The following is a 15,649-nucleotide window of genomic DNA, read 5'->3' as shown; positions in this document are numbered from 1 at the left end:
CAAATTGTCAGTAAATAAGAACAAAAATAGTAGATTGTTAACCAAGGGATGAAAGGCACTCATTTCAGCAGAGGTAGTTCTGAGGTGGGTCTGAGGGTGACATGATGCCTTTCACCCGAGTTAAACATTCTACTTTTCATTTCGAATACGAGGAAAGTAAAATGTATGTTTTTTGTAAAAACATGACTCCGTATAAGTTTTTATAGTATTTCTTGAGAGTACTTTCAAATAACAATTCAGGCAAAATTATCGTTATTTATGGAATGGGGAGTCAAATATCAGAATGGAAATTGTATAACAAATCCATTTAAACCCAAATTTCGATTGCTTATCGTAAGAAAATTAAAAGAATCGTACTTGGAACGTAATATGGTCTAGTGCAGAAACGTATGATTTTCTGCACACCTTTTAGAACAACAATTACCCTCTTTCAGAGCATGAGAAATGATAAAACTATACTCATCCTCTTCTTTTGAGTGTTAGTACTAGTGTAAGACAAAGAAAGTATGATTCTCTCTGTCTATGTTTGAAAAGAAAAGTAAAAGTGAAAGTATCAGGTTATGGGGTGCGCAATATCAATGCCCAACGGTTGTCCAATCTACAGATAATAATCTTTGTTTAAATACATGGAATGATTTATAATTGGAGTAGAAATGTCACAGGACCCAGTCTAGTCGTAGTCCCGACGGTGACGTTGTTAGGATAAAAATTAATATATTTTATTAAAATTAATTTTAAGTGTTTTCAAAATGACAAAGTTTTTTTATCTGTTTTTGTTTTGTTTGGTGCCAATGGAAGCGCGTGAGTATTTTATTTTTATTATTTGCTAATAGGTAAGTAATTGTAATTAACTTCATTAGGTTATTTTTAGTTTTGAAGCGATGGTGGCCGAGTGGATTTGACTTTCGACTCCGGAGGCGGGTTCAAAACCTGTCTCGTACCAATGTGTTTTTCGGAATTTATGTACGGAATATTATTTGATATTTACCACTAGCTTTTCGGTGAAGGAAAAAATCGTGAGGAAACCTGCATACATCCGCGAAGAAATTCAAAGGTGTATGTGAAGTCCCCAACCCGCATTGGGCTAGCGTGGGGACTATAGCCCAAACTCTTGCGCATGAGAGGAGGCCTGTGCCCAGCAGTGGGACGTATATAGGTTAATTATTTATATACGTTTCTTTATCCGACGTTATAGGTAAGAAAATAGAGGGGTAAGATAGTTTGGCGTTCAAGAAGTGGTTCCTTCCAGCCATTGGGGACTACCCCAAGGAATTTATTAGGAATATATATTACACTAGGAATGACAACAAAAACTAACTTATTTGCCAAGTAGTGGCTAGTTAATTTTCCTGAGCTTTTCCGTAAGTCGACAACCATTGTGGTTATTTTCAAGACCCTGCAAAAAGAGGGATCAGTGCCGGCCCGAGTCCTTGATCAGGGTAGAGCGAAATCGGGTTTTGGCGCCCTTCGTTGAAGCTTTTTACCCAAACGCAAAACGAACCGTATTTTTGGGCCCGCGTCACACTCGCGTCTTTTAAAACTTATTTTTTTTTTCTCATTTGCCATTTTGGCGCCCCCCTAGCCATCCGACGCCTAGAGCGGCCGCACCAGGGTGTTATATCTTTGACGCCAATGTCTGTCTGAATCTGTCTGTCTGTGGCATCATAGCTCTCCAATGGATAGACCGATTTCGATGCGATTTGTTTCACGTGAAAGCGAGTTTCCTAGCTTGCGGTGGTTCTGAGCGTTTGATAGAAATCGATCCAGCAGTTTGAATTGAAGAGTATCAGCTCTTTTCCGAAATAATGTAAGGTTTTTTTGCCATAAAATGGATTTTTCTTAAAATTCAAGGGCCGAAGTTACGAAACGAAACGAAATTATGTACCGTTGCACACAATATTATTTCTAAGACAGCGGCAAACACCTACAATTAGAAATAAAATCAAAGTAAATATTGGTTTGTAGATCTTTGCCTAGAAGTCAGAATAAATAAAAAAAACGGCCAAGTGCGAATCGGACTCGCGCACCGAGGGTTACGGCGGCAACAGAAATACATCATCTGTGAAAATTTCAACTGCCTAGCTATCACGGTTCATGAGATACAACCTGGTGACAGACAGACGGACAGACGGCCAGACGAACTGACGGACAGACGGACAGCGGAGTCTTAGTAATAGGGTCCGGTTTTTACCCTTTGGGTACGGAACCCTAAAAAATCAACAGTTGCATAATATTGTATGAATATCCGTAAGAACACTGCTGTTAGAATAGGATCCTAAAACTGAACCGGCCCCGCGTTTCGGGGCACATTTCGATCTCACTGGCAGTCATTTAATCGACAAATAAGACTGGAGTTTTTTTTATTTTATTTAATAGTTAACTCCTTGGGCGCCCCAGTTTCACAGTACTATGGAACTCCTAAACTAACTACTGTCACACGTGTGACAGTAGGGCGCTACACGGGTGAAAAATACGTTCATGTCCTTATGTGGTATGTTCTATAAAAAGGGACCTTATTGTCGATGGCGCTTACGCCGCACAGCCGAGCGTCTCGCGGCATTGTATTTATATCGGAGCAGCGTTTATAATGGCGTAACCGCCATCGACAATAAGGTCCCTTTTTGTAGGAAATACCACAAACAATTTCCGTAAAGCAGTTCATTTATAAAAATCGTGAAATGATTTCACTATGTCCTATTGTTCGTTTTTTAGGGTTCCGTACCCAAAGGGTAAAAACGGGACCCTATTACTAAGACTCCGCTGTCTGTCTGTCTGCCCGTCTGTCGTGTAATTTTTATACAAAATACCAATTGTTAACTAATAAGGATATTATAATGTTATTCGCGATAGACCCGATTATAAATGTAACTAAGAGTTTAATTAATTCATATTAATATCGATTAAAGCTCTTTTATTTTAATACTTATCCCAAAACGGTAAGGGACCAAATAGAGTGGAGTCCTATGTCCTAACAGGCAGTACAGTCACCTGGGGCCCGTTTCTCAAAATAGACCCGCGGGCCAGGAACAGATTTCCATTTCCAATCGCCTCCCGGGCGAAAACTCGTATAGGGGTTCTGGTTAACAGCTATGTATGATGAACAGTCGTGAACGTCAGCTGCCACTCAGTTGGTGGGTTGAGGAATGGCAGCAAATAAATTCTACAAAAAAAATTTAGTCATCGACTCCCGCTTGATACTTTGTCAGATGATAATTTAGATGCTATTGTGAATAAAACTAATAGACAGGCTGTTGTATCGCGGTGGAAAGACCGTGTTACGCGTTTCGGTGGCTGCCATTCCTCAACCCACCAACGGAGCGGCAGCTGACGTTCACGAGGGTTCATCATACATAGCCGTTAACCGCTTTACGAGTTTTCGCCCGGGAGGCGATGACTGACGAAATTTGCGCCTGGCTCGCGGTCTAAAAGCTTGCAGCTTATAATAGAAGTGGAAGTCCCTTTCTAACAAAAGCTGTCAAAAAGTGACATCCGCTTGTATTACAAGCTTTTGAGAAAACTGCAATAATATTAGCCGCAAAAATATATCTGACACGATCTTATTTGTAGCCATAAGAGCGTGTCACATATTTGTGGTATTTTCTATAAAAAGGGACCTTATTGTCGATGGCGCTTACGCCATTATAAACGATGCTCCGATATAAATACAATGCCGCGCGACGCTGTGCGGCGTAAGCGCCATTGACAATAAGGTCCCTTTTCATAGAAAATGCCCCATTTTTGCGGCCTTCGGAGAGTAACATATTATTGTAGGTGACTGTACTAACGTCTATTCACTGATTAAGATAACAATCATGTGCAATTAAAAAAAACACAAGCGTTCGTCAAAATAAATGTTTGTAGGTAACATTATTATCAGCCGGACGCTATGCCCTCTCGTGCTTCCGACGGATGCCTGCTCGAAAACAGCGGAAAGATTTATAATTATAATCAATAAAAACAATTTACAGACAATTTAATGGTGGGAATTTGTCAGAAAATCTGGGATTAAAGGGCGTATCATGTAAGAGATAACATACAAAATTCGTGGTTAATGAGAGTATTAATTGAACAACTTACAACCATTAATATGTACAAAGAGAATATGTGCCATTCTCAACCAAAAGGGTACTTATTGGCGGTTGTCAATAAGGCGCTATTTTCATTTAGCTTCAATTTGAAATCAACCTTATCGACTAGCGACAATGTGGTACCTTTTGGTTGAAAACGTCACATATATAGGATAGAGGATTACCGTCATAGTCATAGTAAATTTTGTAGTAGCAGTAAATTTACTGCCATCTATCGACACACGATCAAAACTAAAAACGAAAATGTATAAAAAACTAAACAATGTATATGGAATGGATAGGTAAATGTTTTTTCTTTATTATTTTTATATGATACTGACCCATGTTCTTTCACTGATGTGTGTTAAAATTGTTAAATAACAAACGAAACCTTCAACGCCATCTAGCCGAGAATAGGATAAAGGTGTAGGCGCCATCTGTCCCAGAAACAATTTTTCTTGATTTGCGAGGCACGTTTTTTCCTTTCATCTTATACGGAGTTACATAGGTCTTTGATAATGTATAATGAATACGTAAGTATAAGATTCTATTTGTATTTTCTCCATTCCCAAAGATTTAAAAAATAATAAAAACTAATCCGATAACTGCTGATATTTCTCTCAGTCTCTATCTCCCATAGCCCTCACCGGATGGAGTTTGCCTGAGGTGGATTTTATAATATTCTCAATAAGGAAAAATTGCCTTGGGTGAGCTTGAACTCACGGCCTCTGAATCGATATTCGATACTCCAGCGCCAATTGAGTAACCAAGACCTCATCCATATGATAATACTATTACTTATTCAGTGTCCATAGCAAATCTTCCCACTATAGGGGTCTAGGGGCCAGTGATATTCTCTTTTCGTTCTCGACCTCTTACGAAAAGAGTTTATCACTGGCCCACCCTAATATTACCTTAATCTAAATATCAGAGCATTCTTAGATGGCCACCGGAGTTTAAAGTCTTAAATAAGTTTTTCCACTTTTAAATGTATTCTAAGCTTAATAGCATAGTTCGCTGATGTTTCTGCTTGTTAAAAATCTCAATATAATTCCAGAGTACAGCTTCTCCCGCCTGAAGCCCACCAGGACCTGCGCACGGCCCGAGATTGCGCACGGCACCGCGCGGCTGAAGCAGCGCGGGCGCATGGCGCGTTACGAGTGCTTGCCAGGATACCAGCTGGTCGGAGACAAGTACGCTACCTGCCTGGGCGGCCGGTGGGATATGCCCAAACCGGTCTGTGTCCGTAAGTCCTATTATTCTATTTCTTGAATAAATGGGGCATTTTCTATAAAAAGGGACCTTATTGTTGATGGCGCTTACGCCGCAAAGCGCCGCGCGGCATTGTATTTATATCGGAGCATCGTTTATAATGGCGTAAGCGCCATCGACAATAAGGTCCCTTTTTATAGGAAATACCACAAACAAGTTCCGTAAAGCAGTTCGTTTATAAAAATCGTGAAATGAGCACCTGGATGCCAGCTTGGACCCTTCGACTCAGTCCAAAGGCGCGCTGTACGAATCGTCGACGATCCCAAACTCACAAGCGGTATCGAACCTTTAAGTCTAAGGAGAGACTTCGCCTCCTTGTGTGTGTTCTACCGCTTGTACAATGGGCTGTGCTCTGAAGAATTGTTTGACATGATGCCAACGGCCGCTTTCTATCACCGCACCGCTCGCCATCGGCAGGGTGTTCATCCTCACACCCTAGCACCTAAATGGTCGCGTACTGTGCGGTTTAAGAGGAATTTCCTCCCGCGTACGCTTCGGCTGTGGAATGAGCTCCCTGCCGAGGTTTTCCCGAGGGGCTACAGTATGGGGTTCTTCAAAAAAGGAGTGTACAGGTTTTTAAAGGGTCGGCAACGCGCGTGTAATATCTCTGGTGTTGCAGGCGTCCATAGGCTACGGTAACTTACCATCAGGCGGGCCGTATGCTTGATTGCCACCGACGTGGTATAAAAAAAAAAAAAAAAAAAATGATTTCACTATGTCCTATTGTTCGTTTTTTAGGGTTCCGTACCCAAAGGGTAAAAACGGGACCCTATTACTAAGACTCCGCTGTCTGTCTGCCCGTCTGTCACCAGGCTGTATCTCATGAACCGTGATAGCTAGACAGTTGAAATTTTCACAGATGATGTATTTCTGTTGCCGCTATACAAATACTAAAAACAGAATAATATAAATATTTAAATGGGGCTCCCATACAACAAACATTATTTTTTTTGCCTTTTTTTCGTAATGGGACGGTACCCTTTGTGCGCTAGTCCGACTCGCACTTGGCCGGTTTATTAGCATTAGAAAAAAGGTAAACAATTTTGACGTCTTTTTATTGAAATATATTGAAGAACGGTTTTTAAAAATTAGTTTATAACTTATGAAAGCAAAATAATGTAAAATCGTATATGATTTATAATTGTAATATATTTGCTGTGACTTATTTTTCAAACGTGATTTTTAATAAAAAGACACGTCAAGATCGCTTATCAGGTAGCAAAGTGACGTCAGCGATGTACAAATCACGTCATAATGACGTCATTTATACTTCATAATGACGTAACGGATACATGCTACCTGAGTTACCTTCTTTCTAATGCTAAAAAGAGGCGCTACTAACGGTAAATGCTGATCAAAACTAGCTTTTTGAAATTTGCACTGCATGCTATTATGGAGAGCCTCGTCTTATTAATTGTTCTTCAATAATAGGTCGACATTGACTTTTGTTCTCCTGGCGACCTATATCATATACCTACTTAGCGATCAAATCTCCCTTGATCCTTGTTACAAATGTCCATAAATCATAAGCGGTGGTGATTCTATAGGGTTGCCAGACACTCCAGACAGGACGACGTCCTGATAAGTAGGCTTTGCCTTAAGCCTTCTTTGATCTTTATAAAAAATATGCATACACATCTATACATACAATATATAATCACGCGTTTTCCCCGGAGGGGTAGGCAGAGACCACGGATTTCCACTTGCTACGATCCTGACATACCTCTTTCGCTTCCTTCACTTTTTTAACATTCCTCATACACGCTCGCCGTTTTAGGGTGCTCTTGACCTGGCCTTTCTTCAGGATTTCCCCGATCTGATCAGAGAAAGTCCGCCGAGGTCTGCCTCTTCCAACTCCCGTATCTACTTTCACTCATTCTTTCCACGTGTCCAAACCATCTCAACATACCTTTCCTTATTCCTTATTTTTATCCTTTCTTTATTTTTTATAAAACATATGACCTTAAAAAGTCATTCTCCATTACAGGTAGCGGGTGCACAATGCCTACAATAGACTACGCCATCATTCTGCCCACACACAGGAACGCATGGCTGAACATATTCTGTCTCCCCGGCTATACGGGCTCGGCTACGCTTTTCTGCGATGGTCAGAGGTGGAATGGGACTGCTCCTGTCTGCGTTTCAGGTACGTTTTGTTTTCCTATACTATATGCCTTCATCAGGAGATAATTTTTATTTAACTACAGAAACGACGGGGTAGGCCATACCCCGCAAAAGGTGGAGAATGTTGTGGGTAAGTGAATAGTGTGATCAACATACAACAACACGTATACTTACGATATTCATTACTTCAATTTAGCCACCCTCTCTCTTATTTAATGATTAATTCATTGTTCACAACTTGTCTAGTTTAGAAATACAGACTTCAGAGGTTTTGATTAAAACCACGCAGTCAGAATCAGCTAAAAAAGGGATTTTCTCTCCTTCCCTCTGGAGGCAAGAGTAGTATCGTCCTTTTTAGTACTGTGACCCCTTTTTACCACTCAGTCTTTTAATTTCCGCCAATTACGTACAGCCAGCTGCAGGGAAAAGTGAGCATAGAAGTTTTGTGCATAGAAGTTTGTATGCGAATATTATTGCTCACGGTATGCCGGTACGCGGCGACATATATATGGCCGTTCTTTTATTTGCCATAAATGAAACCAGTAAGTTAACATGCTAATATTTAATTAAATCCCACAGACCCTGCACCTGTCGAGCTATCTTGCGACTTCGAGACTCCTACTCTGTGCGGATGGACGCAGGACTCCCGCCACGATTTCGATTGGACGAGAATTAACAAGAAGACTCCTAGTTCCTTTTTATTTACGGGACCGGCGTTCGATCATACCTTCGGGGAAGGGAAGCAAGGTAAGAGGACAGGAGATTCATCAGATCTTGGATACAAGTTTACCTCCTTTTAGGACTGGATGAGGACCCAACAAAGAGACACCCAGCTTTCTGTTCACGAGATAAGCGTTCGAACATACCTTCGGAGAAGGGAAGTAAGGTCTCATCTTGTTTTCCTCCCTGACCAAGGGATCTATCACCAGATTCTGACGACGCCGAGTTATCTTCTACTTCGTGTCAGTCTCACTTTGCGGCTTGGCGGACACTATGTCTTCAATTGGTAGAGTATACATTTGTATTCCTAGCTTATCCCTCCAATGGGTTATGGTTAGAAAATTTGTTCCGTTTAGATGCCTTTCCGGCTATCTGGATTCCGACACAGGACCAGTGAAACTGATTGAAATACTCAAAATAATGATGGTCTAAACTAAATATATTATTGAGATAAGATGTAATTTATTGTTAATATCTCGTCCAGAAATGGCGTGGTCATATTTCCCTCCTCCATTGTAATCATCCGTGATATAGTTTACTCGTAAGTTTAGTTCATTTATATATATTTCTGATCCCCCTCCCCCATAAACGAACCCATGATTTCTGGACGATCCTAAACACAAACAGTAAAAAAGATACCTTTTATTACAACATGTTTTATTTACTTCCAGGTTACTACATGTACATCGAAAGCTCCTCCAAGTCTGAGAACGACACCGCGCGTCTCATCTCGCCAGTGTACGCCGGGGGTGTGGAGAAAAATGGCTGCTTCTCCTTCTTCTACCACATGTATGGCAGGTAAGATTAATACTTACAAAGATTTAGGCATATCACTTTCAAACAGGACCTCCTGTTGCGGGGAAACTCCTCTTAAACCGCATAGTCCGCAACCATTTTTAGGTTCTAGGGAATTTAGGGTGTGAGGATGAACATCCTGCCGACGGCGAGCGGTGCGGTGATAGAAAGCGGCCGGCATCATGTCAAAAAATTCTTCAGAGCACAGCCCATTGTACAAGCGGTAGAAGTAGAACACACACGGAGGCAAAGTCTCTCCTTAGACTTAAAGGTCGATTGCGAGTAAGGTAATTCGCCATTTATTGCAACGGTTTACCAATGACCATTTAGCTTGCCAATCGATTGTGGAACATCCATTTCTGAAGATTTCACTCAATATGTTTCAAGTCTCAATCTATCTATCTATTGCAGCATTTGGTTTGCCCGTTTCGGGACATATACCTCCTCAAAATTAGCCGATGACTTTCTGTCCCTCACCTTTTGGAACCAGTCGTGGCCAGCGCGTCGCTTTAAGTCGTTCATCCATCTTTCTACGACCCTACCTACTCCTCCGATCATCCCTGGGCCTCCACTCTAAGGTTTTCCTGATCTATCGATCGGCATTTCATTCAATATGTTAACACAATTAACCGACCATTGGTCTCCCCTATCTTGCTGCAATTATTTTCACGTATGCCCAATTAACAGCACCGATCCTTGCCTTTCCAGATCCATAGGCGGTCTCCGAGTGTACCAAGTACCTGAAAACCAGAAGGATCAGGTCCTGGACGAAAGCGACACGAGAGAACAGTACCTCCTGTTCGAGAAGTGGGGGAACCAGGGAGACGAATGGTTCAGAAATGTGTCGTACCTTAAAGACGTTTCTGAAAATTTTCAGGTTAGTACAAATGGTATCACCCGAGACAGTGAGTTTTCCCACTAGTTAATAAGAACTGGGGGCCTAGCTAAGATGACAATCGTCAAACGAAAGAATAATTGTATCTGAGCTGAATAACTAATATAGGATTCTTGTCTAAATTCAAACACCAACTTTGAAATGATGTCAATAAACTCGATTTGGTTATAACAGTCAATCTTTCATACTCTAAAAATTATACTAAATTACATTAAATTAAATTGGGATATAATAATTGTATTGGGATGAATGAATGAATGAAAAGTCATGTGGCTATTTCCTTCCTTACATTATTTAAGTTTCCATTGCCTTGATCAGCCGTCGCAGTTTTTAAAATTGCGAAATTTCGACATGGAAAAATTTCAAAGATTTCACGTATTTTGGTATGGAAATCGAAATTTTCCATTTCCTTTAATAAGTACCTCTGGGTACCTCAGCAATTTTCCATAAATTTCCGAAAATCCAACTTTTTGGACACTTTTCGCAACTTGTATAACTGTATTTTGGACTATAGCTCTTGAACTATTGATTTCCACATTTCCAGATAGTAATCGAGGGTATTCGAGGCACCAGCTTCACCAGTGACATCGCCATCGATGACGTGGCCATCCTGTCGGGACCCCAGTGTGAACAGGCTTTCGCCAGCGCCGTCACTCCGGCTGAAGATATACGTAAGTATTTATAAAAAAAAAGTATAAGCTATTCTCATTGGTGGTTTGCCTATTAATGCCTCATTCATAATTCTTCATACAGCGTGTATTTTTGATACATACCTATATGTACGACCGCATGTTCTAAGGGTCGTTAGTATAGCCATATAGCTAGGCCTAAATTAAGTAATAGGCCGCGTAGCCAACGTGCCAATCGAGCGTAAGGCTCCGCGATCGAAACGCAACTGTCACTGTTGCACTAATATGGAAGAGTGATAGAGACACAAAGCGTTTCGTTGTCGAAGCGATAGCGAATTACTTATGATTACTTTGTTTTTATTCATGTCGGCGGCCGATCGCAAAATCGATCAGATCAGATCATGAAATTCCTAGGCATATCGTGAATGGTGAAAATCATTGTCACGTTCCCTGAGTAAACGGAGCCCCACTACTGGGCTCCTGTTTCTGGACAGTTTGCCCTTCGGGTATCTGAAATCTGAAGCAACCTAACGAATCTAACCCATGATCGTCAAAAATCATGTATCCTCTTGTATGTTAAAGCGGATTCTTGCGCGGGGCGATGCTCGGAGCAGACAACACCGCACCGCGGCTGCGGGTGCAGCACGGCCTGCATCAGCGATAGCGACTGCTGTGCCGACTTTCTTGAAGTTTGTGTCTTCAACTCCGACTTAGGTGAGCGGATTTTTACTTCCAAGGAAAAACATATTAAGAAATCGTGGAAAGATACGAAAGAATGGGCGAAGATCGGGCAGTCAAAAGTGCAGTATGCTTACTGGACACCGTCCCGTTGGTCATCCTAAATATCGTTAATGGGCGGATAGAGTGGAGGTATATCTCAGTGAGCTCTGCGTCGGCGAAAGCTGGGCTAAATCTGCTCTAGACCGAGTAAAATGGTGTGCTCTTGTGTTGGGGCCAAGACTCATTTGGGGGTCATCGTGCCAGCAATACAAGTAAGAAATTTGTAAGGCAAACACTGAAGTTATGAAGGTGCCAGTTTACCTTACCTATTAAGTATTTGACTCTTAGCCAGCAAAAAAGTGCGGCACCTACTCACTGCACTTATTTACTTCTGTGCGGAAAAAGAAGAGATGTAGAATGTGATGGGATCCCTTACATTCCTTCTTCTTCTCTTAAATCATTTCTTCTCTTTCCAAACAGACTCAAATACTTGCGTTTTGTTTTAGTTGAATGATTTGTAGTTTTATTTTAAATGATATTTTGTACAAGACGTGTACCTAATTAAGAAAAATATTCCTAATAATTCTTTGTCAATCTATTGTTGTGCCAACCTGTATTATGTCGCCTGTTATTTGAACTAATCTAACTCATCGATAAACTAATAATTAATCTTTATATTCATAGGTTTATTTTGTTGAAATATAACATTTCTTTTATCCATTGCAGCCAATAGGTTCGACGACGATACGACCACGATGAAAACTCCTTCAGACGCCCCAAGAACAGAAAAACTTATATTCACTACTCTACCTACCACTACTACCTCTACAACCACCCCTAGACCTACAACCACTACCCCTAGACCTACAACCACTACCCCTAAACCCACTACTCCTAAACCTAAACCTACGTTTACTACAAGACTAACTACGAAAAGCCCTAGACCAATTCCTACGACTATACCATACGGAACACATATACCTGTAATACCTGTAAAGGTGACTACGGTTAAAGTAGCTACTAAGGTTGTGGGTACGACTACTGCGAGAGGAATAACGGCTGAGGTGCGACGAGACGTGGATAGAGCGAAACATGCCAGTAAAGCTAAGAAAATTGTGCAAGACAAATCAAAAGGTACGTACAGTCACATTCCGTGATTGCTGAGCCATTTAGGGTTTTAGTTAAATTGGACATTCCATAGCGTAAGTAAGTATTGAACAACCAGTTTAGCTAGGACCTTAAATGAGTTAACAATCGCGGAGTGTTAGTCCCTATTAGTTGCGAAAAACGACATATGACTATACTACTACTACAGAGTAGAAATAGTTATTTGTTATACAAGGGTGCAAAGTTGTATTTTACCCGCGAGTGTGGAATTGAAACACGAGCAAGCGAAAGGATTCTATAGTTGAACCACGAGCGAAGCGAGTGGTTCTAAAATAGAATCCTGAGCGTAGTAAGTGTTTCAACACACGAGAAGTAAAATACATTTGCACCCGTGTGTAACACAAAACTTTTCACCTCACTATAGCGAGGAAAGTGCAACATCCACAGGCGTTAGATCATCTTCATCACTGAAATCACTCATTTTTTTACGATATTATAACAAAAAACTGGAAATTCTGTATTTTTACGTGAGAAGTTTTTAAGTAAAAATTTTGTTGACAATGTTGACATTTCTGAAGTATGAAATGTCAATGATGCGTTTTGAAATTGCATCGACTCAACTTGTGCGTTCAGAATTATATTTAACATCATTATTAAAAAACAAACGTTTCTTATGGAACTTTAAGGTTTATGACATAAAATCATTAAATAAAGCTAAATTTGGTATTTTTTATTAGATTCTCAAACCATTTGTTCAATGATAATTAATATCAAACGAATCATTATTATGAGCGTTTTACGTTTTGTTATCTGTCAAGCTACTTAAACATGCTCCATCCAAGGTCAAATTACTTTCCCCACTAGTGGATAAAATGCGTTTTTCCCCGCTTGTTTTAAAGGATAAAAGACAACTTTCCGAGCTAGTGAGGGGAAAAAGTATTCGCAACATCTTATTATGAGACGTCGTCTCGTTTTGTAACTTTTACCACTATTCATATGTCGGTTTCCGCAACTAATTTCTACTGTTAGAAAAATGTTCGCAATTAAAAATCAACGTTTACGCCTCTATCTAAAAAAAAATGTTAAACAGAACATAAGAACACTGCTAACAGTATTCTTATAAAACATTAAAACAGTCCATGGTTTACAGAAAACTAATTGTTTGAACTGCTGTCAGTCATTATTTGACAAATTGAAGCACAGGAGTAAATTATCTGGCAAACACAACTTGTCAGTAAGAACCAGGAAAATTATACTCATCCTTTTCTTTTGGGTGCTAGTACTAGCGACAAAGACAGTAAGAAATCTCTATGTTTGAAATGAGACAGTAAGAAATCTCTATGTTTGAAATGAGACAGTCCTGGGCCAAACTATAATTTTGTTTTTCTTTCAGGATCCAGTGCAGCAGCGGGCGTAATAATGTTGCTAATATTCTGCGTGCTAATAGTCGGTGCCGCGATGGCGGCTCGGAGCGCGCGCGGCCGCGCGGCCATCGCGCGTTTGCGCGGGCGCGCATCTAGCGACCCCGAAGTGCGATATCTCACCAGTGATCATGATTAAATTATCGATAAAAGACTATTTCTTTTATTCATTATCCTTCTCATCTTAGCGTTTTCCCGGTTGCATCCTAAAGGAGCCCTGGGTCTTCTTTTGGAAACGATCCCCAGAGATAGCTTGGGCCCCATGCCGAAGTATTTTTATGAAAGCGCTGCAGTCGACAAAGGTCTTATTGGGATTAGCTTCTATTCGTCTCTTGTTATATTCCTGCACGTAAAATAACTACATATATTTACTGCATAGATCCGAAAGTTGTAGCACTTACCACTGACCTAACCTATTTCAGTAGTTATACTCTTATACACAGTGTTTAAACACTTTAAACCAAAAGGCAATGGAGGAAAATTTTAAACTATAAGATACTAGGAGGATATAGCTACTAGAAGATATGCGAAAGTCCCGAGGCCGATTTTGGGAAAAAATTAACTAGTTTAAAAAATGTTCTGCCTACCGTTCTGAGGCGCCGTTTGGTACATGCAATCACAAATTTTGTAATAATTCCTCTTCCACTTAGTTGACACGACATTTACATTACTGAAGGTCATGCCTAGCTTAAAACGTTTGTACAGATGTAGGGCATAATCATTTTCCATCGTATTCTCACGAAAACTTACGAACGTGTTTTCCTATTTCACATGGAGACTGTATAAAGGAGCCAAATCTCTATGTATGAAAAGTGTCCATCAAAAAACAGTAATTAGGCGGCGCCACCATACACCGAAATACTACCAAAAACAACCTACGTAATTTGGTCGGGTTATTTGTTGCCTTATATGGTTCATGTTATACTCATGTCCCAGAGCCTAACTAGCGCCACCGGAGAGATTAGGAACTATTATTTAAAGCTTAACGCGGTCACTTTTACAACAATTCTGCCATAAGAGATTGCGATCCTTTCTATACCATTCATACTATTTCAGTCAGTCTCGGTACAAAAAGTACTGACATTGACTGAACTAGCATAGCAAATATGAACGTTTCCGAGAAAATACGACGGAAAGCACTACATCTGTACCATGCTCTTCTAATAAAATTATTTAAGCCCTAAGTTTATCTTTCGAAAATCTATATTTCCAAAGTAAATGGCGTTTACGCTTACAAATTAATTAATTTAATTCAACGAACGATGACCAACTGTTTAAGAAAATTCTGCGTAAAACAAAACGCAGTCAACTTTACGCACAACCTTAGTAACACGTTATAAACATGGCAACACAGAAGCGCGGGTGAATACGAACCGTGACCTCGTTTCCTACCCCGTCGCCCCAAAGTCGGCATGAGGGCGCAGCCTTAGCGATACCTTATCGTATCGACCCACCATCCGCCATTAACACGCATGCGCAAAAATATGCGGAATAACTGACGTTTCAGCCAGCCAGTACCACGGCGAAAATCCACACGACCCTGTAAATAAAACTGTAAATATTCCTAAATTAAAAATAGTGACTGTGATTCGAATGTTTTTAAAAATTGACGCTGTGTTTGGTGATTTCTGAACGGGGCGGGTGAGTTCCTATTTTGAATTGCGATATTTTTTTTATTTGATTAACTCTTTTTCTGTTTATGTAACGTTCCAAATTGGATCTTTGGCTTTATTCTTAAAATAGCTAGTCGTAAACTTAAGCCTTCTTGAAGGTTTTATGTAACAGATGTGCTATGTGTGTTTATATGTGGTGCATATATAAGTTTTTAGGTTGGTATTTGTGTTGTTAACGAGTCTGCGATACGCGTGTCCGATAAAAACTTAATTTATTTGGTGCCAA

The 15,649-nt window shown here is 40.3% G+C and overlaps 2 protein-coding genes across 3 annotated transcripts in view; both read left to right on the top strand.

Moving 5' to 3' along the window:
- The first annotated feature begins 657 nt into the window (after window positions 1-657).
- LOC134751517 (MAM and LDL-receptor class A domain-containing protein 1-like) lies at window positions 658-13,902 on the top strand. Of its 2 annotated transcripts, none has more exons than XM_063686953.1 (10): window positions 658-801; window positions 5,125-5,313; window positions 7,327-7,485; window positions 8,043-8,210; window positions 8,855-8,981; window positions 9,687-9,855; window positions 10,418-10,544; window positions 11,085-11,216; window positions 11,949-12,356; window positions 13,723-13,902. In XM_063686953.1, the coding sequence occupies exons 1-10, from the start codon at window positions 750-752 to the stop codon at window positions 13,887-13,889; spliced, it is 1,698 nt and encodes a 565-aa protein (XP_063543023.1). In that variant the 5' UTR covers window positions 658-749; the 3' UTR covers window positions 13,890-13,902. The 2 variants fall into 2 exon arrangements, with proteins under 2 accessions (XP_063543023.1, XP_063543024.1); XM_063686954.1 differs by having other exon boundaries at window positions 685-805; window positions 5,132-5,313.
- A 1,185-nt stretch (window positions 13,903-15,087) lies between these two features.
- Window positions 15,088-15,649, top strand: part of LOC134751524 (calcium-dependent secretion activator) — a 78,191-nt gene continuing 77,629 nt past the window's right edge. Inside the window, exon 1 of the mRNA XM_063686962.1 lies at window positions 15,088-15,391. The gene's annotated coding sequence lies outside the window, so the exon portion shown is untranslated. The remainder of the gene's footprint in view (window positions 15,392-15,649) is intronic.

The sequence above is a fragment of the Cydia strobilella genome, chromosome 22 (genome assembly GCF_947568885.1).
Source record: "Cydia strobilella chromosome 22, ilCydStro3.1, whole genome shotgun sequence".
Classification (NCBI taxonomy): domain Eukaryota; kingdom Metazoa; phylum Arthropoda; class Insecta; order Lepidoptera; family Tortricidae; genus Cydia; species Cydia strobilella.
This window is presented reverse-complemented; position numbering and strand designations above follow the sequence as displayed.